The sequence below is a fragment of the Pomacea canaliculata genome, linkage group LG2 (genome assembly GCF_003073045.1).
Source record: "Pomacea canaliculata isolate SZHN2017 linkage group LG2, ASM307304v1, whole genome shotgun sequence".
Taxonomy (NCBI): domain Eukaryota; kingdom Metazoa; phylum Mollusca; class Gastropoda; order Architaenioglossa; family Ampullariidae; genus Pomacea; species Pomacea canaliculata.
Window position 1 is genome coordinate 5,463,536 of NC_037591.1, and position 27,217 is coordinate 5,490,752.

Below are 27,217 nucleotides of genomic sequence, written 5' to 3' on the forward strand. Positions count from 1 at the left end.
CGCCTCGCGCGTCAGGTGACGGAACCGCTGATTATGTTAAAGTGACCAGAAGCTGGCTGCATCTGTCTCGCGCCCCGTTTTTCTTCCCTTTTTGATGAGGATATTCGATATTTGTTATTGCCCACTGTGTTAGGAATATGGAGTTCGATCCAAATTGAGTATGCTGCTATAAAATCACGCAGCGCAGAGTTCATGGGGAGGTATCGGTAACATTGGAGGCGAAATACTGTCATTAAACAAGTCAAAGACAGACGCAGTGTTTTGCGCGCACCTGTGTGCAAAGGAACGTTTGAGATAAAAATGGAAGGATGGCGGACCTCGCTGGCGCTTGGAACACTTGTTTCCAGCGGGCACTAATTTCAGCGAAATAAAAATCATCATCATAAAATTCACATAGCACTGTACTCAGGCTCATAGTTCTTTAGAAAACCTACATAAACGTTTATAACTCTACCACGCTTCCCTCTCCAACACACACCACACACATTTCCTCTCAGAAAAGGAAACATCGCAGAAAAGCTTCGCAATAAGCATATAGCCTTAATGTGTTTTCATCCTCATGGGTTGGTGAAAAGGGAGACAGAGAAGGAAAGTAGATGAAAAGGAAAGTAGGGGAAGACGGACAGGCTGTTTCAAACGAAGCAGAGTGTCAAACGCAGCATTCTTCGTACCACACTGTGCGAAATACTATGCGTACTGATGCCAGGATCCTTTCAGTTCAAGTTACTGTTGTAGAAAAGGACTGTTGATGCCAGGTTAAAGTTAGAACTGCAGACAGGGCTGTTGATGCCATGAAAACAAACGACGACCAGCAAAGGAAGACGACCAGCAGAAACAACAACAAAAACAACAATCACCAAAAGATGTGGGCTGTTATCTGTCTCCGGACTGCTGTCTGTTTGGCCTCTCGCAAAGTTGTAGTCTGTCAGGTCTCTGGCGAAGCATTTAGCAGTTTTATATCCGAAGCCGCGATAAAATTCTCAAAGTCAACAATAGACTTGCAATAAATTCGCGAAGTTCTCGACCTCCACTTTCCACGACTTACAGCAACATAAACTGAAAACACAACCGACCATAAAGCTTGAGATTTTGTGCCACCGTCAACACGAGAGTTCGCGTCCTCTGCTGTTCTTTTCTGATGTTGATAGTTAAAGTGGAAACCAATTTGTGCTTTGGATCGTTCAAGAATTAACGGGGATAATTTGTCTGCAAGCAGTCCAGCAGATAAATACTCTGTGATCTAAGCGAACAGATTTATGGAGCAAGCAGAAGAATGCAAAATGGAGTTAAACTACAAGCTTGTCTAATGGATATTCCTTTCTATATTATATTTACCAATAAATGGCTGGAGTGTATTAATTTGTCCCGAATCTTATGTTGATCCTTGCTTTGTGGAGATGACCCATATAAAAAGTCTTGTCTACATAAAAATATAGATAAATTGGCTGTTGGTCTTTGTAGGGATGTTTCCCACTCATCTGCAGGCCAGTCAGACGAGAAGAAAGAATTTATTTCTTTAAAATAAAATCGCAGCAAGACCTGGCCGCACTCTGACAATTTATGTAACTGGGAAAAGATCGCAATAATTAATAGCAAAGAGAAGTTACTCCATGCGCTACAAATATGCGGAAAATTACAAATCACACCCCACTTTTCACTTTTGAAAACGAGGCGGACGAAAAAAAAGATAGTAAGTCTCGTGTGGAATCCTCGCTTCGCATGTTTAGTGTAAAATGTGTCAAGTAGTAAACAATGTATCAGACTGTCTAATAAAATGATAATAAATGTTTACTTTATGAGCATTTATTTCCCCACCAACCGCGACGGACTCAAAGCGGTTTTGATGAACACACTAGCGAAGAAGTTGAACTGCACATTTAATTTTGATCCTACTGTAATTGTTTAAGTCAGAAGACGAAAGAAGAAATACAGGGCGTTCCAGGATGTCCTTTCACACCAAGTCGCAGCCATCATTCTCCTTCCCACAATTCTAAAGATGTAAATTTTATAAAACGCTTTAATCCAGCGGATTTTCCTACCAAAGTTGTGTAAATCTGCTTTTTGTAAATATGGCGGATAAAATGCTGTATTCACCAGCCTCGGGGTAGGCATACCTAAATATTTTTAGCGGGTAATTTATCGAAGGGGGTCTCTGCCGATACTCCCACCCCATCCCACAACACACAGTCTAAATATAGCCGATATCGTACTAGAAATAAATTCAACAGAAGACAATTTAATGAGACCTTATAAATAAAGTGGACAAATATGGTTTGTTTAGTAAATACTGTTTTATAGAATTCATCAGACTAGCCGACGTTACCGAAAACAGAACTGAACACAGAATCCACATGGTGCCCGTTGTTTTTGCCGTTGGTCATGTTTTGGAGATGTGACGAAACAATATTTTTGCTGTCTAATATTTGCTCGAGAAGCATTTTGGTCAGAGTGTATCAAATTGATTGCCCGAAGCTTCTCGTCGACCTCTTCATTTTTTTTTCTCTTTTGTTTCTCGATTTGGTTTTAGGCTTTGACCAAACAACGCATGCGCAATCTCGTCCTTTGGTTTTTGTTTCGTTTTTTTGTTTTTTGAAACATTATTTTGCCTGATTCATCATCATCCATCCCCTGGCTGATCAGCAGATAAGCTGGCCCGCCGGTGCCAGTCGTTGTGGGGACCTGATCATGCAGCAGCGGCCAGGGTGCGTCACCTGTGACGGTCATGCGCGGTGTTAAGCAGGTATTGCAGTGAGGAACCCTTCTTCCACAGAGCCTCGGGAGGGGGAATTACGCTGAACCAGCCTGTAAACAGATGTGACATGCAGAGAAAGAACAGCGTGCCCGAGACGAGAGCTGAACTCCGGAAAGCCAACCCTCACTGTAATGGTGACAGGAGCTAACCATTGTACCCCGGACTGCCCTCCACTAATCCTTGGAGGACGATTTTAGAAAAGATATCACTCTAGACAACATGGCCGAACTAGACCAGCTTGCGCCAAACCCCGTCGCCAGCAGGACTTCCTGTGGACCAACAAGGGTAGAACCACGCTCCGTACCTATCCTTGGATTTGTGCTCCTGGTAATAAAATCAGAAATTTCTGTAGGAATTTGGTTTCAAATGCTTCAACCCGTCTTTCCTTCTAAATAAGCAAGGTCCACGTCTCACAATCGTACACCAGGATGAGAACGATAAGTTGCCCAGCCTGTACTTGGAGTTCAAGATGACATTGTTGCTCTGCCACATTCTGTTCATCTTGGCCTTTGCTGATGTCGCTTTTGTGGTCCGCATGCGAATGTCAGCTGTTCAGCATCTTTGGATAGCGTCCTGGGAAACACTGCTCGAAGACCCGTTTTCTCTACAGTTTTCCCCTCATTAAATGACGAATAGTCCCACTGCCTTGTGGGAAAACTTGGGAAACACAAAAACTAAGGAAGTAAACCTCTTTAAAAAAAGGGAATCTGTGCGAAAGCTTTTAACGATGAAAGTACCGGCCAGTGCCTAGTGTCCACGACCAAGACGACCTACTGAGTAGAGGGTTATCAGCTGTGGTGTCATGGACAGAAAATGAGCCCCACTTGGCATACTACAGGGAGGGAAGAAGAACACTATTGGAGATCACCATTTGCATACTTAGTGGCTGATAAAGCAGTTGTATGTCGTTGGTTCACTAACTAGTAAAGTAGAGCGATTTACCTAATGCCCAAATCATAGATGATCATCAATACGAGCCCCGGTCTTTTTATAGATGTTTACAGTTTAGATTCGTCACAATCAAGGTTGCCTCTATCGTCTAACGATTGCCAGTCGATGTCTATGTTACTAGCAGAGAAAGACAAGCAGCCAATAACTCTGATGTTTAATGCGGAGATTTTGTGTGACCTCTGACCCACGCATTAAGAAGCACGGTCCTGCATTGCAACGGATTTGGAGAAATTTTATTTAAGTCTTCTTCTGTCGCTGGCGGAACATCTGTAGCAGTAACCCTTTGTGTCGCTGGCGGAATACTTATAGCAACACCCAAACAGTTTACGTGCAATACAGAGAATGACCTTTGAGCATGATTTGCATACTCACGTTGATGTGAAGAGGGTGGACTTCTCTTACTGGTCAATACACACCATCACATTCCAGGAAGCCTGTCTGCTTGAAAAATCGAAGCTCGCCCTTCTACACATGCTGACTTTTCCTGCCAGTGCACTTAGGCCACGCTGTGACATAATGAATTTACAAAAATTTCCTTAAGGCTCATGTTTTCGAGACATCATTAACATTCCTGATTGTGCGTGCGTGCTTGTGCACGTTATTGTGTAATAATAATAATAATACGGATCATCATGAAGGGTTTACCGAGGCGTGGGTTGGTTTTGAGAATATCTACACTTTAAGGAGACACGAAACAAAGTCTTCTTTAACATAATAATGATGCTTGATAATGACGACGAGGGGATGATAAATTCGACGAAAATAACATTGGACGGAATGAAACATATTATGCCCTTGTGTTCACCGCGCTTCTAACGTCACTTTATCAGAAAAAACAAGCAAAAAATAAATCGCATATAGCTATAAAACAACAAAAACATAGAAATTGAACATCACACAACACAACTAAAAAGTCAGTCATGAGCAAAATGAACAATATGAATAAGTACGCAAATAATAATTAGGAAATAGGAGTAACAGGTTGGAATAATTTGACGGAACAGAAGTGTTAGAGCGCACAGCTGAAGGCTTCGAGTGACTCCAGTTTGATAGCGGGTGTAATTTGCTCGTGCACTTCATTTTGTTAACATCCATAATAATTGTAACCTATTAATTACTATTATGACTGAAGAAAATAAGCCAAGTCAGAACGCGCTTAACAGTCATGCAAACAAAAAGGAGAAACAAGGTTTCAATTTATTATTTTTAACTTACAGCTTTGATCTTGTCACTTTATGAGAGAGCACAGGCTGGCATGGTGACCAGTGCTAGCGTGTAACTCTCAATAGCATTACAATAGATAATTGGACAGTCTTTCAGTTTCAAGCACAATGTTTATATTGCTGTCAATCTGTTTGTGTTCCTGAGATTCTTAGCAGATATTTAGCAAAACTAGCGGTCAGACAGCCATTTTTTACACACGACTTCCGTCGTCTACTAAACAAAAGCGATCTGGGTGATCACAGTTTCCGCGATTTGGAGACAAAATACCACGACGACCGCAAGTATGACCGCGTTTATTTTTGTACAGGAACATAACATGTTGACAAACACTTTGTGTGTAAACATTGTAGAACTTTCTGAGGATAGATGTTTTAGTGCATCCAGAATGTTCCAGAGTTCGTAGTGTGGATAGAATTGTCACATGTGACGCAAACTCGACCGGCCATTTTGTTGTCGTCGGCGATGATCCAAGTCACGCATTGAAAGACACAAATGTAAACAACACACACAAGGTCAGTATTATTAGATGTATCTCCTGAAACCTTTATTCATCCACTGATGTAGCTTCAGGTTCAACCATGAACAAATTAAAATGTTATCCAGTCACTGAACACAGTACAAACAAGTCTTGGACTTTCAGTAAACGAAGAGATCTTCCTACAACAGTACAAGAACACGAGCTGTTGAAAGCAACTATGACTGTTGGTAACAAGCTTAAAGATCAACCATCCGGTCTACAAGTAACATCGTGACACAGTCACAAACACACCATCAGTCGTGTCCTATCCAGCACAATGCTAACAACAACTGATAGTGTGAGAGGGCACACTGACAGTGTCTCTGCTTACGAACAGCTAATAAATGATGAGGGCAACAAAAAACGGGCCGCATACGCGGGCCGCGTGTTTTGAGACCCTGCCTTAAACGGAAGCACGTGCAAGTAGGTAAATAGTTAATTTTACACGCAGCTAAATAAGGAAGAAATGAGTTTTTACATCGATCAATATGTATCCAAATTTGAGAATGTTGTACTATTTTGAATGGTAAAAAATCATCATCAGCAATCAGTTGTAACTATAAAATGAAAATGCAACGTTGGAAATTACCCATCTATCAAATAAAAAATTACAGAAGTTTTTCTTACACAAACGTATATTTAAACGTGTTTATATTTTATTAACAATAATACACTTGCAAAATTTACTCAAATGCACCCACTTAATAAGAGAGGATCAATAATAATATAACGTAGACTGCAGTGACCCTGATTGTTGCCGACTAAATTTTGATATGGATGAGATTTATTTACAAGTCTGTCCAGTGAATTCAGTCTGGACAATTTTATTTTTTTAACTTCAGTCGAGGCTTCGTAAAAAAAAAGTTGAAATATGTAGGGCTGTATTCCAAAATCACACGACAACCTCAGCGATATTTGTTCATATGACTCGAAGACATCAACAGATTTGCTGCAGTGAGCCGCACTCGCTGTTAGAAACACTACTGTTACGCAAGGGAGCTCTCTCCGTAGCGGGTATTTTTCTGTTTTTATTTTTCTAATGGCAGGCAAGAATGCTGATGCTGGAAGACAGATATCTTGAAAATTAAGCATAATTATCTACTAATATTTTGGGAATTATTATTTGAAAAGGAACTTAACCCGATCACACGCACAAAAATGTTGGACACGTGTTGACCTTTAAATCTTCTTGCTAACAGAAAATGTTTACATTACAGAGGCACATTATTAAAATGTTGAACAGAAAGCATATAAACAATGTGCTAGAAAAATTATAGACTACATTTTCTACCAAATCCAAAGATATATAAACTTTGATACTGATTTAGCGTTTATGAGAAAAATCTAGTAAAACTTACAAAAAATAATGATTTAAAATCCACCAAACACAGTAACATGTGTACACCTGAATCCAATATCTATTTCTTTCCACACTCACTCCCTCTCTCTATCTCTCTCACATACACAGACAGGGGTAGGGAGTGTGAAAGGGAAGTGTGTGGATACTAGTTAGAGGTTAGAAAACATGTTAGGAGAGGACAGGCATACAACAGTCACATGGTCCATTTCAACAAGAGCTGTGTTGACTTCGTTTATTCTGAAGTCTTCTAATTAGGCGCGCGCGCGCGCGCACACACACACACACACTCATATAGACTCAGGCATAACAAAATCCCGATATTAAATTGTCATAATATCCTGACTTTAACAACTGAACAAATGGAAACTGTTCAAATGTACCGTAAAAAAGGTCATATTTTATAGCAAACTCCATTGTTCACCACTTACACAGAGCCGACTTGAAGGCAGTAGGGGGAATCTGTAATGATGTGTTTTAACATTACAGATGGCTTCCCCCAACTGACAAAAAAGATAATACTCCCATTCCGTCCATGTATTTTTCTTTTAATCCCTCCTGAAAATCGAAAACGGCGAATGCAATGCAAACTGCTTTTACCGAACAAATCTGTACTGGCACCAGAAGTGTAGCCTGCAATGCAGGCACTAATGCAGCTAACAGTGTAGCTTGTAATGCAGGCAGCAATGTAGCTAGCTGTGTAGTCTGTAGTGTAGAGTCTCAGTCGGCACACCCCAAGTGTAACTCGTGCAGCAAGCAGCACACCAGGTCCTCCACGTCCTCGCTCAACACGCGAGTGATGCGGTGCAGCTGACTGATCACCTGCAGCAGAAAAATCATGTTCTGCTCCACTCCAAAAACAATGACCGCAGAAACAACAACGCAAGAATTACGTCAACAGTTCAGGAAGCTAAGTACAAAAATAGTTTTTTTGTCTTTGTCTTCAGTCGCAGATACAAAGGAAGTAGTTAACATTCAAATCTCAGCCATGTGACTTTCGCGATATGCAGCACAAAACTACATTTTGCAGTGAAACGTAGACGAGCCACAACAATCCCCTCCAACACACACACAAAGCAAAAACAAAGAAATATAGAGTAAGGCCATGGGTTGATTTTCCGATCACAGCGGACAGAGAAATAAACTGCAAACGGTGGAAACAAAAACTCGATTTATTCAACTTGTTATACTTTTGGTTTTTGCACACAGTCTCGCTTGTAGCCTAGCATAACTAGTCATTGGCAAAAGAATAAATATACCTGATCTCAAGACACTAACAACACAGTAAATAGTAAACATAACGTAAACACAAATTGCATAACAAACATACAGTTAAGTCACATGAAACACAAAGCAACTGCACAGTAAACATTTACACAGGAAAGCTGAGGTACCTAACAGAAAAATACAGGAAACACGTTCAGAACAAGTTACGCTGCAGTTTTACAGAAAAGTGACCTGATGCCAAGACGTAAAATTTTCTAAAGTAGATAAAATCGTAGTGCAAGCACAACGTGATCCGCGACCAACTTAATAAACTATCATCTGCTACGACATGAGTCCACAAAGGCTCAAACGTGCGCGCGCAAACACACTCACACTCGCGCGCGCGTACACACACACACATATCTGATACGCGCGATCTCAAACTCTTCTATCGCGAAAGCTGATGAGAGGACAACAAATGGAATACCCAAATACCGCCTATAGCAGGGTGGGCAGCGAGGAAAGACAGGGAGAATATCCACCTACAGTGGGGTGGGCTGTAGGCTAGGCCTGCCTGAAACACGTGGCTCTCTACCTGAGTAATAAATGCACACTACCTCCACAGCTCCGCCCACTCCCGAGAGAAGGGACAAGCGAGTGGTGAAGCAAGGGGACGCAGTCGTGTGGGCAACATAAATCCCGCGCTTGACGGCATCCGAGACGTGGGCGCCCATGCTCGCTAAAGCACGCGCAAAGTCTCCACTGGAGGCGGCAACACGGTGATAGAGAGGTTGGAAGACTGAGAGTTTGACCAACCAGGTCCAGTCACAGTTTCATCCTTCGACTGTGCTCCCTAACACGTAAAAGCGAGCCACAGGCTTCAGCGTCAGGCAAGGAAGATAATCCTGGCACCTACCTGGCTAAGTGTCTTTTCTTTCCAAATACGCACACAAACAGCCGAGTATGAATGAAAGCGTGGATGGGAGGCAACTCTGCTACGATTTCAAGGAAGACGAAGCATCAGGCACGACGTCCAAGGGCGGGGTTACGGGACTATATATAGCACCCGCCAAGGTGAAGTCACGGCGGTGCACGTGCATCATTGATCGACCAACAGTCACCACCGGCTCCTCCGTCGACACGTGCGACAGTGGCCCTTTGTCGTCCCGTACAAAAAGAGCAGAAGAGAGTCTTAGAACCTCGTCCCACCCTGCGTATCCAAGAATAATACAGAAGGCATGAGTCAACACTAGGAAGAGTCATTCACTCACGCACGCAAAGAGATAAAGAAATGTTGTCTAATAATGCATAATACTGCCAATATCGACTGCAGAAACATAGGAACTAAACAGACTGAGTAACATTAAAAGACTATTTGTTAACCTACTTTCTATTTTTTAAAAAGACGTTGTGAACATTGTTATTTAAAGTTGTGTACCTTCTTACTGTTCAATTACCTTGTAAAATTATCCAAATTGCAGTGCTTAATTTTTTTAACTGAGGCTGGAAGCTCGTCACGAAGCGGCGAACGTGCCAGTTAACAAGCTCTTAGAGCGGAAGTGGTGCTGCCGACACAAATCTTGAGGACGTTGCTAGATCTCAGTGTTCATAAGAAAACAAATTGTAAGCCCTGGTGTAAATTAGTAAATGCACAAAAGTACTGTTTTTTACTGAAGAATATTTTACTCGTTAAATCGAAGGTGCAATGATACTAGTTCAAGAATGGGACAACTCTGTGAGGATTAGAGCAGCCTGTTAAACGTAAACTTTTAAAAAAGGCGCGATAGTCACTATGCAGCTCACCTTTCCTATTAAATTGCAAGAATTTTTAGAACTAGCATGTCGCCAGATCAATGAAAACATTAATCCACACAGCGGGAACACGACTCAAACGCCAGCGTAAACAAGCAGTAACAAGCATTAACGATGCCCAGAAATGAGCGACACGCCAGAGTCGAGAGGATTTCCTTGGCAAGACTTTCTACAGGAGCATGGTAACAACACACACCCCCACTACGATTATCAACATAGCATTCCCCCCACCACCAAAAAAAAAAAAAAAAAGGAACACATTCTGCAGGGCATAGTGTATATAGGGAAATAGGGCAAAATTCTACAGGGTACTGGAATAAAAACAAGATTCTCTACAGGAATTTGGAGAAAACACTATCTTCTACAAGACACAGAAAACAGCAAGATTTTTTTAGCAGGTCAAAGAATCAAGATTTACTATAAGAGTACTACAGAGTGGTCGGCGTGCTTTGATGCGGCATCATCTTGACGATCGCAGCCTGAATCGACTTCCCTTGAGACCTCGTGGCCAGGCCTCCCGTGTTGCGACCTACACGTACCGGAAGATTTTTCGATGCCGTACCTTTGATGGCGAACTGTGCACTCAATTACTAGACTGCTGGCAGACGATTTTTTTTCCTAATTACTAAAACTAGGCAGGTGTGTAGAAAGCTTCCGGTTTAATCACATACATTGTTTAGGCTCGCTTGACTAACAGCGGAGAACTTCGCAAGAGGCTAAGCGTTGTCTCTGCAGACAGACATCAGTCCACCTATACACGTCCGCGCTCAAACTGCATGTACACCTGCTTCACCTCTACCTTTCTTCTTATCATCTAAAAACACCCCCAGAGTTTTCAATGTGATATCTTTATCTATAACTGTTATTATGTGACATTGTCATTATTATTGCTGTTGTTCTTAATTAAATAACCGGATAATATGCAGACACGGGGAGAGACCTGGTTTTTCGTTATTCCTTTGTTCTATGCCTTTAAAAAAAATACCACCAAAACAAATTGCGAGTGCAAATTCATTGAGCTATTAAACAAATTCTTCTTCTTTTTCTTCTTCTTAGATACAGAGAAAAGAAATATTTTTTGCAGGATATGAGGGATGGATATGCAACAAGAAAATATGAAACAGGATAGAGAGAAAAGATAGATTTTATATGGGACACAAGGACAAAACTGCATACGGTCAAACTACTTTTTCCTTTTAACAGAAAATTTTCTACAGAATATGGGTGAGGGGAGAGATAGAGATAGAGAAACCAATATTTTCTGCTCGATGAAATTAATTTTTTACCGCTTATAATGGAGAAAGCAGTCCAGCTGTTATATGACACGGAGAGAAAGCACGGATGTAGACAGTATTGGAAAAAAAAAATGTGCAGCATAAAGGCAAAAGCAAGATGATCTGCAGGACATTACGAAAAACATTCTACGGGGAAGGGTGGGGGAATTGGCGCTCTAAGCCGAGCCGGTAAATAAGGAGGTATCACGGCATTATATAACAGGTGAAAAATGCAGGCAGGATATATGGGAATAAAGCAACACAGCTCAAACACTCACCACAAAAAGCCAAATGAAGTTTCTCTTACTTTACCTTTAAACAAAATCTCCAGTCAGCCTTTCTCACTAATAAACATAAAAATGTGTGACCTTGCATGAATAATAATAGTATTCAATAATTTGGATTTTTGTCGTGTGAGTCGACTCTTACAGTAAGTCATTTTTACTGACACGCTTTTCATCCTAGTCCCCATCTCGATAACGCTTGCATTGTGTATATGCCCCTCATCGTGGCCATGTACCTCGTTCGACCACGATTCTTCAGACTTTTCATCTCTGTGTGTGTGTGGGTGGACGAGCTGTCTCGCATCAGTGAATCGGAAGACGCCCGGGGAAGACCGAAAACACACAACGGCTTTGCTGAGTGTCAGTTTTTAAGCGTGTTCTCTACCTCCTCCTTCCTCAACCAGTCTTCCACACCACCAATAACATTTACCTCTCTGTTACAAAAGCGCAAGTGGCGGAAAAAAAAAAAAAATCAACGAACAATTCGATACCAGTTCTCAGCAGCACTGGGAAGAAGTAGCGTTTCATATTTCACATACTAAATATCACAATTGCTTGGTAAGAAACATATCAGTTATATATTTCCTTGATTACTTAGCAGATGGTCTTCTCTTATTCATTAACTCCGACCGGCTTTAAAACTGTGCGCAAAAAAAGAAAGCCTTAAGACTTGCTTAAGAAGAGGGGGAAAATAAGAGGGACGGTCAAATAAGTTTCTGAGAATTAAGTTATGGCTGTAGAGTCGGCCAACTAAGTTTCAAGTGTAAAGTTCACCCAAACTGACTGAAATCAAGTCCGAATCAGTCCCCAGTGTCAAAATAATGCACAACAGTACTTTTTATGAAATAGGGTTTCAGTTTAATGAGTGATACTCTAGTTAACTGAAAGGTGTAAATCATCCTACATTTGCAATGATCGCTTGATGATTACCTGGTCAACGATAATTATCACAAATCTATGCAATTAAACGACTAAAACAGCACAGTTTTTAAACACAATGGGAAATTATTCGTCAACTTTTCTAATGTTTATTTTTTTAAAAATAAATATAAATAGATAAATGCGAAATATGTGATTTATAACAGTGCATTTCTTATCCAGTTACTAGACCCAAGGGGGAGTTATGGGGAGAACCTTTAAACGTGATTTTTTCGAAGGAAAAATGAATGGCAAACAAACCCAAGGATTCTATAACAGGTAAAAATGTTTATTAGCTCTGAGTGTCTTCCATAATGGCGATGATGTGATTTACTGTAGCTTCTGGTGTCGGTCACTGAAGTGTATTATGGTCTTGTCACTAGGCGAGGATCAGGGATCGAAAGGAACTTAAAATATACACTGCTAATAAATCAAAGGGCACACTGAACTAGCTGATTTAGTAGTATAAATTCGAATGAAGCTTGTCAATGCGGACCGAGTGGAAAAAATCCAGCGAACCTAACACTTTCAATCCAAAAATCCTGGACTGGTTTTTTTTTTCTTTTCTACAAGATAGGCGTCCATAGTTTCCCCTGAAAGATCTCTTTAATTCTTTCCAACAGATATAACATACTTGAAGAGTGTATTTAAAATAAAAATAATATTGCAAATGAATCGACGAAACGTCTCGACGGGCCTCCGCATCTTAACCCAAGCTGACATTTACATATTCCATCTGTTCTCACTGAAGTGTCTGCTTTTCGGAACAATATATTTTCCACAAATAAAACAGAAAAACTTCAGGGATTTTCAGCGAAGTTAAAACAGCCCGTCATTATAATTAGAGAGAGAGAGCTCTCGCGCAGACAGAAGAAGAAAGTGTCGGTTTTCTCTTCAGGGTGGGCTGAGGTGATGGACGCAAGTATGCGGATCGGTCAGTGCCTTGATCGCAGACATGCATGCGTGCGATACGCAGATGCAGCATCACGTGGCTGCGCGCGTGCGTGTTATGAACAGCTTCCTAGCCATGGATGCAGAGATAACCACATATTCTCTAAGCAGAAATAACTGATTAATGAATTCCACGTGGAGAATGTGGTGCATGGTGTTAATGTTTATGTAAATCCACAGAAACACAAGTATCTCTGTTTAAAAAAAAACAACCGAGCTTAATCTTTAAATCCCAAATTCGTCGCATCCATTACAGCTCACATGTACATCAACAAGTCTACAGAGGTATCGAGGACGCCAGCTAAACTTACATGGCAATCAAAGTTAGAAATCTTCTAATTAACGACTGAGCTAAAAACAAATCAATGACCGTAACACTCATTGCAGTGATTAATGCCAAATTCAGAGTAAATAAATAGCATTTAGAAATACTAAAACCTAAAAATTCTTGTGATCTACTTAGTATTTAACAGAATTTGACGCTTAAGTATTTTAAATTGACCTGAAGGAGTGAACTTTCAAAATACGTTTTCACCACCACAACCACATAGCGTATACTTGTGACACCATACTTCAGTCATCGAATTTAGGATTGAACCTGTTGTCTTTGGTTAGGATTAATAAACAAATCTGTTAAAACTATGTAAAACAAAATAATATGAAATACAGTAGATTCTACAATGTAATATGAAATATGAAAAAAAAACACCTATCACCCGTGCAATCATATCTCACACAACGATACGTGGATACGTGGCACAGAGAAGACATCACAGACCGAAGAGAGCAAGCGACTCGAATGGTAAGCGTAAGGAGACCAATCAGCGTGAAATAGCAACTATCCTGAACTTCTCTTTTCATGTGTGTCCTGTCTACCAGTCTATTCTTACTTATTGAGGTAAATCAACACATGACATTTCTCATATTCCTACCTGAGCCTATTCGTGAAATTTCAAGCTGTCATAATCCCTACCCTTGGGCGCCGTCACACTCATTCTGAAATTCTTCCCAGATTAACCACATCCTTCTCTTAATAAATTTTAAGGACAACATTCTCTTCCTCTGTAAATGTCATACCTCGCACCGACGTGACGTCCAACATCATCTTCTAATTTATATGCATGCTAATTCAAACAGTCCGTTACAGTTGTAGAGCAGCTGAAGTCGTTATTTCAAATGTGGACTAAGAGGCCTCAAATTTTCAACACACATCTTATAGAGGAGAGATTCAGTAAAAAAAAAAACCCCAAAAAAACCCCAAAAAAAAAAAAACAAAAACAAAAACAAAACAAAAAAAACAAAAACAAAACCAAACCAGAAAATATTTAGTTCCAGTACATACCAAATTTTTTTCTTGCTCATTTCACTCTGCAAAATAATTGACTCTTCTACGGACATTACAGCATCACAATCATGATTCACAGATAAATGCACGTCTCAGTGTGTATACCTACGTTTATCTATGTGAAAGTCTTTGGTGATCCGTTTTTAGCTATGTGTTCTAGTGGATATGATTTGTAGATATGTGTACACCTACGTTTGTACTATGTACCCGTTTGTACCTCTGTATACATTGTGGGTTCGCGTGTCTGTGTATATATATATACACACACAGTTTAGACCAGTGTGTACCTGTGTATTTGTACATGGGTGTGCACATATACTTATATATTCACATGCTGATACCTGGGTGTACACGAACACACGCGAATGACGTCACCTGATCTGAGCGAATCTCGCACGCCTCCATTCCTGGTTATTGTCGTCGCTGTCGCTCAGGTGGGGGGAGGGGGGAACTAGGCGGTAACTGCACTCGTCGACCGTAACTCGAAACAACAGCCCAGATGCTACAGCAATTCCCGGACTACCCAAAACTAGAGGTGGCTGCAGCAGAAAACTACACCCACACTTGGCTTGCAGCAGACCCGACCATCAGGTAAGCTGAAAGGGGTAATTAGCCAGAAAGGAGCCAGCCCCCCGCGCCTCTTATTGCACGCTCTACTGCCGCCCTGCATGCGACACGAACCACCACAGGGCTACAGTCCGCATAGTCACGTCAAATGCACCGCGCGCCCGCCCCACCCCATCCCATCACCATCAGTCCCATCCTCCCACCCCCAAGTCACAGCACTCTAGCGTTTTAAGTCTCAGACTCTACCCCTATTGCATCTTGAGGCTTCTCGTGTTTTCTTTTTTGTCTGCATCCTCTGTTTGATATTTTCCTCTGTATTATTCGGTCTTTTAAGGCACAGGTTGGTGGAAGTGCTTACAGGTGATAAAAAGTTTATGAAGGAATGAACGTGTACCAAATTATTATATTAGTGCAGGTTTTTACCCATCGGGTTTTCAATCTTTATCCTTTTTTTTTCTTTTCTTTTCTTTTTTTTGTTTTTTTGTTTTGTTTTTGTTTTGAGTTTGGTAGTGCTTTGTGGAATGCCTAAGGGAGATGTTCCAAAGCGTCACTACTATGTTAGTTTTCAGATCTCTATGGTAGACAAGTCGGGGCAACACACTTGCCTTGGCAAACTAGTTCGTGGTGTACGTTAGTACGAACCCCAAAATACCTTCAGTCCTTGAGCGGGCAATAAATGTTCTCGCTTTCTAAACACTTCGCAAAAAACAAAACAAACAACAACAATAAAAGAACAAAACAAAAACAAACCAGGCACGCCTCTTGACAACCTGAAATTACCCGAATATATACGTCTTATATACGCCAATAATCTTTGAGAGTGAATAACTTTTGAAAGAGTCCTTTTAGGATTAGAAATTATGGTTGCCAATCAAAAAGTCATGGTGTCGCTACACTGAAACCGAATAAAATATTTCAAATACTAATGTGATTATATTTTATATGATTTGGTTTACATGTAAAACATTTTAACTGTGCATCAAAGACACAAGCAATTTATCCCGAACTTGATATCCTGTAATAGTTACAGTAAAAAAGAAATGGGTCCAGAGAAACTCTCCAATAAATTAAATGATTAACAATTAAAAACTACAACAAGCAAGTAGTCATGCCATATCCGTGTCTTCTGTACAACAATTTCCCCAGCATTACCAATGCGCAGTCCTTTTACTAACGCTCAAATCTTTCCTACGAAAAATGTTGTTTCAATAAACCACATACGACCTCTGCGCTTAACGGCTACATTTACTTTTTACACTGCGAAACTCTTCAGCGTAGTCTGAAAAAAGTAAAATAATTTTAAACATCAGTCTAAAAGAATGATGTAATCGTTGTCATCATATTGTTTAAAATGGAAACTGCTGCATCCCGTAGACAACGGACGGCCAATACTTTTGTTTTCATTCCAGAAACTTCCTTCTCCACTTGCCTCCTGTCGTGGACCACACCCTCTCAGTCGCCGAAGGAACCACATCACCTTTCATTTTGCACGCTGTCCACCAGGGCGGCGCACTCACTAAAAAGAGGCATTTAATTTTCGCTATGGGTGTGGAAACAGAAAATTCTAGTGTGCACAGGACCTAGTAAATCGCTTGCTGCCTTCACTGCGGTAGTTTTTTGTGCAGTAACTATGTCTAAACGCAGTGTGATAAGCACGTTGATGTAAGACCGTATGTTTAAAAGTAATATGATAACCACAGTAATACATGACTATGTTTATGTCTGAATAAATATAAACATTAAACAATCGGCTCTCATAATTCGTGGATTTTATGCGGTTTTAATTAATCGTTGGTTTTAATCAATAATTAAACAGGAATTTTGGGCGCAATACTGCGGAGAATCGTAGATGACTTGCACTTAATAAAAAAAAAAAAGCAGAAAATGTAAAGAAAAGCGAACAAAAGGTTAAGTATAAATGCATAAAGTTTATGTATCACTATTCTATTTTATCATAAGCAGTGTATTAATTTATTTTTGCGTTAAAAATGGTCAACAATATTAAGATTTTTTAAAATGGGAGGAGGGTATACTTATTCGCGGATTTTCTACAGTCGCGGGGAAGCCTGCGCCCCTAACCCCCGCGAATACTGAGCGCCTACGGTACCTGCATCCCGCACACAATCAATGTTAATATCTGCTGTTATTATTTTTAGCTCTGTGAGTAACTACTTTGTTACAAAACTGTTGTCAATAATAATTACAGAAAGCTACTGGGCAAAAAATCGCGAAATTGTTGACAGTTAATTCGAATGTAAACTTGCTGTCTAAAATATCAAATCATTATTGCTGCTCCAATAGGCTGTGGCGCATCACAATCACTTATTTGTTAGAAGCCTCGTCTAAGGTCGCTATCACCTTTCGAAAGTAAAGGATGCAAAGGCGTTTGTTAAAGTTACGAGATGAACAGGAAAAAAAACCACGAAAACAAAAAAGAGTGTTCATGTAAAAAGATGCTCGTGAATAATTTTCCTTCTCATTCACGCACGCAGGCACACACCATAAACAGTCCACACCAAAATAAACTTATTGTGATGCCAGCCGTTACTCAAATTTCGCAAACGTACCGCTGTTTTCAAATACAAATATAATGGCACCTTTCAAACTACCTCCAGTGTCACATGCATGACACCGTCACCCACACCCCCACTCCACCTGCGAGTGTACAGAAAGCAGCAAATGTCCAACCTCCATCCCCATCACCCCGAATTTTGAGGACAAAAAGAACTGGGGAATCTTTCGACACGCTGTCTTGAGTTCCGCGTCGAACCACTTAGAAATAAGCGGGTAGATTTCTCAAGGGGCGGCGATTCACGGCAGGAGGAAAAACCTTACCGATGTCTATTCACCTGTCCTTGCCTCCACCTGCGAGCTGGGAATTAGGGGGCAGCATCCGCTTTAATGGAATCAGCGGCCGGGGGGAAAAAACCCCTGGGATTATTCTTCACCAACGTGTGACCCATTTAAAGGAGTAAAATCTACATTTCTGGCAGTCACGAATACGCTTTCACAAGTAATTTTTGCCGATCTGTGCAGGCTTTCTTCTCCCGTCCACCAAATTCGTTAAAGTTTTCATCTTTTTTACTAGCTCTCCTCCTCCCCCATCCCACAAGCTTTCATTTAATGTTGTTAAATATGTGATTATGGCAAAGTTTGTAAATGACTGTCAAACTTGTTGAACGCATGTGACATGCTGCAATGTGTGTTCGGTAAACAATGCCCTCCCTGTATGGTCGCCGCGCAACACACGCCTCTATTTTGTGCCGCGTCAGCGGACGCGTGCCTAGGAACCCTGACCACCATTCCCACCAGCACTACTCCTCACTGCGATGTCTCGCGATTTATTTTATGGTCGCCCTTCTCTCAATCGAGAGGATCTGGGAGCTCGCATCATTCCTTTACCTTCGCGCTTCTAGGGCATTTTAAGCATCGCAGTGTCAGATATGTCCACAGATCCATGGCCAGTTTTCTCAGGGATACTCTATGCGGACGCATTAATAATTATTTAGTTCAACTCCAAACTACTTATGGGTAAACATTATACGTGATGGAATTCTAAGGACAACAGAAATATCACAAACAGGATCATGTACATTTACGCTACCTTTACATTGCTTCGCGCCAATCTTATCACATATAAAAACAAGCACAGCTTCATTAATTCCTCATGAGTGTTATTGTTGCATTGTTGCTATATTTACTGTTTTTAATTATAAACTAAATAGACAAGCAGCTCCTTGCATGCATCTCTGCGCCCTGCTGACCAGTCTATGTACAAAAAGAGAGAAGACGGAGTTCTCGTCAAATATCCTTTTATCTCAGCTTTCATGAACTCTGCTATGGCACGCATTTACATATTTATATTTAAACAACACTGATCATTAAGTCTAGAAATTAGGAAACATTTTTATTGGTAAAATATTTTTATTGTGGATTTTAGTGCTGGCAGGAAAAAATAACATTTGGTTTAAGCTTTCGTTTTGTGATTATCAAAGAATATTTGGGGTATGATTCAGGACGAGTCTCTGAAATGTGCCGAGTACGCAACTGGCATTTTCACGACTGTTAAAAAAAAAAAAAATACTTTAAGAATTACAATCCTGAAGTCAGATGCCGTGTGCACAGTGATAAAGCCTCAGGTAGCGCATTAAAGGTTGCGAGACTTTTAATCGCGTTGTAAGATATGACCAGAATTTGTTTTCCTCATGATGAAATGAAGTTAAATTGCTCGCAAAGCTGAAGAAACAAAACAGAGAAGAATGCTACTGACCTGCCATGATTCTGCGCAAGCACAAGGTGCTTTTTTGTTCACACTGACATCAAATGCAGTGCAGGCACGGAGTGCAACGGAAAGTCATAAAAAGAAGCGGAAGTAAGCTCGCTAACGATAGAGTAGCAAAGCGACTGTAAAGAGTTCTTGACACCCTGACGCCAAGACCTGACGAAGCTCTTCGCGCGTCCGGCTGTCCTGCCCCTCACCCACTCACCCCTGCAGTAAGCCCACGAACTACACTAGGTGTATTGCCCACCTTTGCGTTTCATTGTTCTTTTCGTCTGTGTAATCTTAATTTACAGCACTTGCATCTGTCCGAGACAAAGACATTCGACTTAAAAAGTGACAGCAGAAACACGGCACATTTAGTCGTACAAGAGGTGGAACAACATTAGCTACGGACATAACTTGTCAGACTGGAAGACGGCAGTTTCAGTCAGGCCCCTCTAAAAGGTTCTCTAACCAAATACACACTGATAAACGTGAGATTATGTAAAGCACATGACTGTCGGATATTCGACAAAAGGTGTCCTGGTAAAGGTCCTTAATAGTATAATATTTTCTACACATATCAAGAGCGTCGTCAATATGTGTGATCACACTTCTCTCCTTTCATTACCCTTCCGTCTTGCATATCCTTTCTCAACTTGCGCGTTTGCGCATGTGCTTTCGCGCAAGCGTGAGTGTGCAGATGTGTTAGCAGATGCGGACTTAACTGGAGGGACTGACCTAAACACCTTTAACCGACACCCCACATCATCTGCCGCCCTGCTGATAACTAGTCGGTGACATGCAGGCGTCTAACAATGCTTTCGGTCTTAACATCAACAGTTATGGCTGAATCCCTGAACTATTAGCTTCTCTTTGTTTTCAGGAGAGTCGACAAACTTTGTATTGTGAACGTCAAATCACAGAAGAGAAAATATTTCTCAGTCAGGTAGTATCCTCACGAAAAGGAGCAATTTCCTAATGACGTTGAGGCCGTAATAGTGACCACTTGGGCCTACATACAACTACCTCTGTTTTCTCAAAGTCTCTCTGTAACGGTCGCTAGGTTATGTTGTATCCTTGAGTATAAAGACATGTACTGTGAGCGACGGTGGGTAAAAAATACTGTACCTTCCAGTAACTTCCAGCCTGTTGCTCCTCTTCAACATTAGTTTTTTTATATCCTTTGAATCACCTGACTCTGAACAGACTGCATCTCACCGATCCACCTTTCGAATACCTGTAGAGTTATGCCGCAGGAAACTTTTAAAAATGAAAATCCAGCATGGCAGCACTGATCACAACTCCTATATCTCCCTCGAAGAAATTCTGTGTGGCGCGAGCAAACTGTGTGCTTAAGGTCGGTTAGTGTGACTGCAATTGTCTGGGTTACCAGAGCCTGGTTTCGATGAAGTACCAACGATCTGCTGCTGACGGTAGTGACGATGAAATGGCAAGGTGCCTGCCCGACCTAGCATACCGAGGTCTCAGTGTGGGATGTTTGCGGCAGCAACCAGCAGAAAGAAAGATCGTTAACACTCCAGGTCTTTTGCGATGTCGTCACATCTTTCCTCGGTACCAACGATACCTTCACTTCTGTCGTCAGTTGTACTTCCTCCCCACAACCCGTCCCCGAAGTAAATAAACAGGAAACATACATTTCAAGAAATCCAGAAAACTACGTTGAATCCCACAGAAAACTATAGCTCACACAAGTTGCATTTTACAATTGTACTTCTGCAAACATTATAGTTAATCACTATAAACTCAGACAAAGCACATGGGTCAAGGACATGGGTACCAATGTTTGCTACGAACAGGAATGGAACAATGCGGCAGGCACCATCAGGGACTGTACAAAGTTTTGCCGACCAGGAAGTTCAGAGGACGCTTTCACACATAAAGGAAGAACTGAAAAACCAAACAATATCGACTCAATATTCAGCTACAAGCGAAGAGGGGGCCGAAACTCCCTAACAATAGCAATTAGCGCTACTATAAAAAGTCGGCTTCTTTCGGCTCTGAAAGTTAAAGAATTGAAGTTTTAGTACATGTCTTTTTGAACATCTGAGATAGTGAACACATGGTTCGAATCTGCAGAACTACCGCAAGCTAAGAAACCACAGTTTAAGCTGATGATGATGATCATAATATGATGATGATGATGATGTCTATTTTACCTTATTTTTTATCACATAAGGCTTTTTAACCGCTTGGCTGCTGTTTCGACATTAAATTCATGTGCCATAAAAGAAGCGGCAGATGAATCACTTTGGATGATGGGAGAACAGCGCCTTAACGTGGTTTTAAAGTTCCATTGATTTCCAGTTAAAATTCTCCACAAAGAATTAGGCAGGGGAAAAAGAAGCTTGCATTGTAATTTTGTCGTGCAAACTGAGACAAAAGAATGGCTGAGGGGTGCTCACCAACGACAGTCAACAAGCCTGCGTGCGAGCCCAGAATAAGGCCTACACGGAGGAGAAAGAAAGATGAAGAGGAGGCGGAAAAACGAACTGGGCATGGAAACAGGAAAGGGTAGGATGGGAGGGGGGGTGTAGCTGCTTCTTTCTTCACGAAGATCACGATTTTAACTTTCTCTAATGCGGCAGCAGCTAGAGGGCGGAATGAGCTCAACCAATGAGATGGCCCCAAGCTACATTTCTTTTCTTGGCACATGCCTTGCCCTGTCACCATGACACAACATCGACTCATCCACTGGGACTAAGGGAAACAACCGCTGAACTGGTGAACTTTCATAGCACAAGCTTTGTTCTTCGCTCCCTTGTGATTTTTCGTTAGCTAAAATTGTAGTCTACTGAATTTTTTAAAAATATATCTATCAAGTCCACGAAAGGTATAGGGAACGGCGAGTTATATTTATAAAATGCACAATGAAAAAAATTAATTGAACATGCAAATAGCATATCTTTTTAGCAATGCCTTGATATAACTGAAACATTGTTCAAAGCTACCAATTTTAATCATCTCTGGGTGTGTGTATGAGAGAGAGAGAGCATAATATTTTCTATCCCATGCAAGTTTTCAGACGCCCAGTAAAAACTGTTAAAAGTTCTCAAATTATCAATTGCTTTTTATTTGTTTAAAAGATTATATTTAATAGCTAGATAAAATAACTGAATTGCTCTTTATCAGACACAGAAATAAACAGATATCATTTAGTATTTTAGTATTATCATGATCTTGATCCCTGATGTCATGAAACTGCTTTAATTATTATTCATGATAATTTTATGCATGTAAATATGTCACTGAAATTTCCCAATGATAATATTAGCTTTCATCAGGTTTCATGCAATGACCTGAAACCTAAACTCTTTCTACTTAGACTTCCGATACCAAACATTTTACTTTTTCAGACACTCTAGGAAAAATTTCTGTAATTTAGAGCATTTTAAGCAGTTTGCACAGAACATGACTACGCATGATGGGAAACATAGTATATAAGCGGTAGGGGTGTGTTTGTGTAGTGTGTAGACATTCTTCATACTTTTCATCGCAGTAATTGAAAAAAAATTACACTTACCAGATCAGTATGCTGCTTGTCACAGATATAAACAGCTGCTGCAATGACTGCCAACCCCATCAGAAGCTTGTCTGCTTGAATTGCACTCAGCCTGTAAAAACCACTTTCATTAATGGACAGAATTACTCTATCTTTTCCTCACAAATATTCTGAAAGTAAAAGCTAGAAAAACATAATAAACAGTTACATAGATAAAATCTGGAAGGTTTTCACTAAAAAGAAAACTGCTTTTGTTGCTAGAGAAGGCATTATATTTTATTTTGGCATAAAAGGACTGTTTAATAGCCCATGCTGAAGAACACATTATTTCAAGTCCAAGATGTTTGTTCAGTCCTGACAGAGCCAGCCTGCAGCTATGTTTAAGAGGATGTGCATGCTCAATCACCAGTCAACAGGACAGAATAAGCATAAGAAAAGACAGAAGCCACATCTACAACAAAGACATGGAAAAAGAATGCTAAGAATACAGGCAGATGAGGACTTTTATCTCAAAATAGTGAAGCTCTTAAGAAGATGCTGACGTGCAATAGATGCTAATCTATTCACAATATTTTTGTCACTGTCTCTGACATCATCTTGACAATGAAAAGACACTAACAACACTTGAACAGCACAGGGAACCTCTTAATACCATCTTCATGTTCTTCTGTCTCAAACTTTTCCCAGTTAAGTAACATCAAACCAAAACTTCTTGAGGTCTACACAGCAATAACCTGTTAGGATTTCTATTAAACATTCACAGTTCAGTAAGAAAAGAAAATAGAACTTTTCTTGTATGACTACATTAGATTATGCTAGAAAATCTGGCAGAAATAAAAACAAAGTTCAAACTTTTAAATAACTTTCTCATAAAGAATGAGAGATACAAAGAGGTTTGTGTATATAATTAGTTGTTACTGCACCTGATCACTTTAATTTCTTTACTTACTGTTAGTTGTGTGTGTGTGTTACACATAATAAATTATTCGCAAAGATTACTTGAGACTAACTTCTACTTCCTTTGTTAAGGATGTATATAAGTGTTTCTAATTCTTGTGCTTCATAATACCTTTGTTGAAGTGTTGTAGAAGTAAGGCCAGCTTGGGGTAACAAAGACACGAAGATATGATTACTTCTAATATACAAGATGGTCAGAAGTTTTGTTGCCACAGACTGGTACAGAGATATGGGCAAGTCAAAAGCAGCAGCATTATGGGCTGAAGAGAATCAGATGATACAGTATAGAGTTACTTCATATTCATGCTAAGTAAAACTTAAAACAGAAATGAAATTTACAAAAATGATCACATAAATACGTAAATGTGGCTAGACAGAACTTTTAAACTGAAAGAAGACTTAGCCTCCATAAATTTAAAGAAAGGATTGACAGCTTTGTAAAGCTTTACACGGACATAATTTGTGCTTATCAGATTAGAAATAAAAACACAGTAATCTGTCAACTGTTATTATCTAATCAGTACTTATTCTTTTAAGCAGACCAGAAATACGCCCACTATTAGTAATACAGTAATACTGTCTTTAAACATTGTTAGTAATTAATCTCCTGTGTCACCTAAGAAGTAAAGACATTTGTTAGAAGCAACCCACAAATTAAGTGTTTGAAGCCAGTTTCAATTGCCAAAAAGAAGGTTTGAATTCTATGTAACAAAAAGTACAGAAAAAAGGGGATGAAAGGGAAAAACTGCTGTACTCACCTAAAACTTGAAGAAGAGTCTCAACATAGTCCAAAGGGGATGAAACATTCACATCAAAGTTAACAGTCTTAAGCACACGAAGTTCAGACTGAAGAACACTGTCATTTGAGTAATTGAAGCCAAAGTCCAGAAGAAACCGTTTGGCACGAGAGACTGTTATAACCTGTATAGCAAATAATTCACAGTGGCATATAGGTTAAGCTATAATTGTGAAAAAACTGAAATAAATAAACAAAAAAGGGTTACAAACTTGAATGTTAATGCTCTGAACAGAACAAGAATTAAATAGATATAAAGAAATGCTGGAATGAAAAATTTGACCAAACGATTAAATTTTGAAACTAATTTTATCATTCCTAAAAGAAACAAATGATTTCATTCTGCCTGTTCCTAAAATGTAGTCGTCTACGATGTTGTTTGATGGCTACATCTAATTATGTTTTTATTTTTCCCATGGTTGTAACCTTGATGATACAAATGTATTTCTTACATGCTGTCATGACCTCTTTATGAGACTGTCAATGTCTGAAGGGTCATATGACCTCATTTGTTCAAAAGGATGATCTGTTCATTTTTGGAATTATAATCTTTTAATTAGATTGACCTGAACACTATTTTTAAAGCTTTGGTGGGTCTTATACTGAAAGGGTATTTAAAAAATGCTCTAGTTTCAAAACAGCTAGCAGTATTTTCTTTAGTTTGTAGCATACTACATTAACAGTAGCGAAGATAGATAACAAGCACTGGGAATCGCTATGGTTGAAGAAGTGCACAGATAATTAAAATTTGTTTTTGTCACTTGCAGCTATGCTATTGTAAAAATGCACCTGTCCATGACCGAGAATGGAAACTTTAAACAAAAACTCAGAATTGAATTTACCTCATAGTGAGAATTTAGCTTGCTAGCAATCTGGCAGCAAGAGACAATTCTCAAGACAAGTTGTTTCTCCACTCGCTCCACAATGCTTCTCCACTCTGTCACTTTGGCAGCTGGCTTAGAGGAGTTATTGTACACATACATATAAAGATCCTCAATATGCTTCCTCATAAATCTGTGCAAAAGTATAAAACAAGAGATGGTAACATAAGCAAACTGTTTTCTCATGAGACAGGCATTTTCTTCTGCAGAATGAGTGGAAAAATTTTGCAATTCCTTCCACAACTGTAAAAATGTGGGTCAAGAACTACTGTAAAATTTATGTGAAATTGAGAACAAATGGTTAACCATGTCTCTGACATGGCAAATGGAAGGTAAGGACCAATTACCCTCTTTTCCTGCCACCTTTGCTTTCCCTGATAATTCAAAAACCTATTTCTGCTGGTCAGCAGTTTTGTTCTTGCAACCTCAGGTCTGAGCAGGGTTGGACATGAACCTGCAACCTTCTGCACCATTTCAAATCACTGACCACCAAGCTAGCGATATCTCCCCTATCATTATTGTAAAAAGAATTACTTTTAAAAAAATTGACCAACCTGTCAAACAATTCTATTGCTGTAAACTGCACTTGCCATGGCAGCTGTAACTTGTCACACACTAAGAATAAAAAAGCAGCTGCAGCACCTTGCTTAAACAAACCCTGCAATAAAAAAATGACAATTACTTCAATAATTGACAAACTACAAAGTTAACATCTAAATGTTTCATTAAATTGTACACATTTTACACTTTAAATGCTTAAATTTATTCATGATGTTTTAGTTCTTCACAATATGTTAACCAGTAAAATCTCTTTGTATTACACACATGAGGGACACATGCTTGCTGAATTTCTTGACAATTTCGCATAGCTAAATTAATCAGCCATTCTTGTAGAACTTCAGGAAAATCTTCACTTCTGGTGCTGTTAAAAACTGGTTCTTGTGGTGTTCCAAATATGGCCTCGTTTTTTGATCCTGCATTCTGCAGTATGTTGCTTTTTCTGAAAAAAGTCAATGGGGACAAAGTTCTGGTGACATAAAGTATTTCTTACTCTTTACAGTTTATTTTTGTGCTTTTTATGACCACAACAATAATCATTAGTCCTTTATAACTTTTTTCAAGAAGGGTACCAAGAAACATTAGTGTTTTGCTGCCACCCAGCTGCTGGTTATTAATACACTATGTCGTTGAGCAAGATCACAATTTTATATCATGTTAATCAAAATATCCATGGATTTGACAACAATTTGGGGTGACACAGGAAGACCATTTACACACACTCTATATATCAGCCAGAAAAATATAAATCTTTTTAAAATCTTATTTTATATGTACCCAGACTTGCAACTCTATTCGAAGGTTTGTGAAATAACAGTCGAATAGAACCCGAAAAAGTGAACATAACGCCATAACAAGCGCGCGGATTATCATCTTGGGAATTTCAATGAAACACCATCTTCTAGTTGAAATCGCTTTGGAAGACATTCCTATTTTGCCAAATTTATCCATTACGTGATCCCTGTTGCATTTTTTTCTGGATGTACCGGCGTTCTTACCGTGACATGCTTCAAAAATTTCCTTCCCTACTTTTCGAGGAGATCTACGCAGATTCAGTCAACGCTGTTTGACGTCTGCTTCGAC

At 39.8% G+C, this 27,217-nt stretch overlaps 1 protein-coding gene across 13 annotated transcripts; it reads right to left on the reverse strand.

Moving 5' to 3' along the window:
- Nucleotides 1-341: 341 nt before the first annotated feature.
- Nucleotides 342-27,217, reverse strand: LOC112556091 (cyclin N-terminal domain-containing protein 1-like). Of its 13 annotated transcripts, none has more exons than XM_025224740.1 (9): nucleotides 27,133-27,217; nucleotides 26,402-26,576; nucleotides 26,131-26,234; nucleotides 25,538-25,709; nucleotides 24,658-24,820; nucleotides 24,012-24,159; nucleotides 22,964-23,054; nucleotides 4,076-4,209; nucleotides 342-353 (listed from the first exon to the last, which is right to left on the reverse strand). In XM_025224740.1, the coding sequence occupies exons 1-8, from the start codon at nucleotides 27,138-27,140 to the stop codon at nucleotides 4,102-4,104; spliced, it is 969 nt and encodes a 322-aa protein (XP_025080525.1). In that variant the 5' UTR covers nucleotides 27,141-27,217; the 3' UTR covers nucleotides 342-353; nucleotides 4,076-4,101. The 13 variants fall into 13 exon arrangements, with proteins under 13 accessions (XP_025080525.1, XP_025080524.1, XP_025080536.1 ...); XM_025224739.1 differs by lacking the exon at nucleotides 342-353 and adding an exon at nucleotides 1,671-2,802; XM_025224745.1 differs by lacking the exon at nucleotides 342-353 and adding an exon at nucleotides 14,589-14,614 and having other exon boundaries at nucleotides 4,185-4,209.

Bases quoted from the DNA above. Each gene is read 5' to 3' on its own strand.
- LOC112556091 (XM_025224740.1), bottom strand. The intron at 24,160-24,657 runs GTGAGTACAGCA...GATTCTCTTCAG, and splicing joins GACTCTTCTTCAAGTTTTAG to CCCATAATGCTGCTGCTTTT. The intron at 23,055-24,011 runs GTATTATGAAGC...TGGTTTTTACAG, and splicing joins TCTACAACACTTCAACAAAG to GCTGAGTGCAATTCAAGCAG.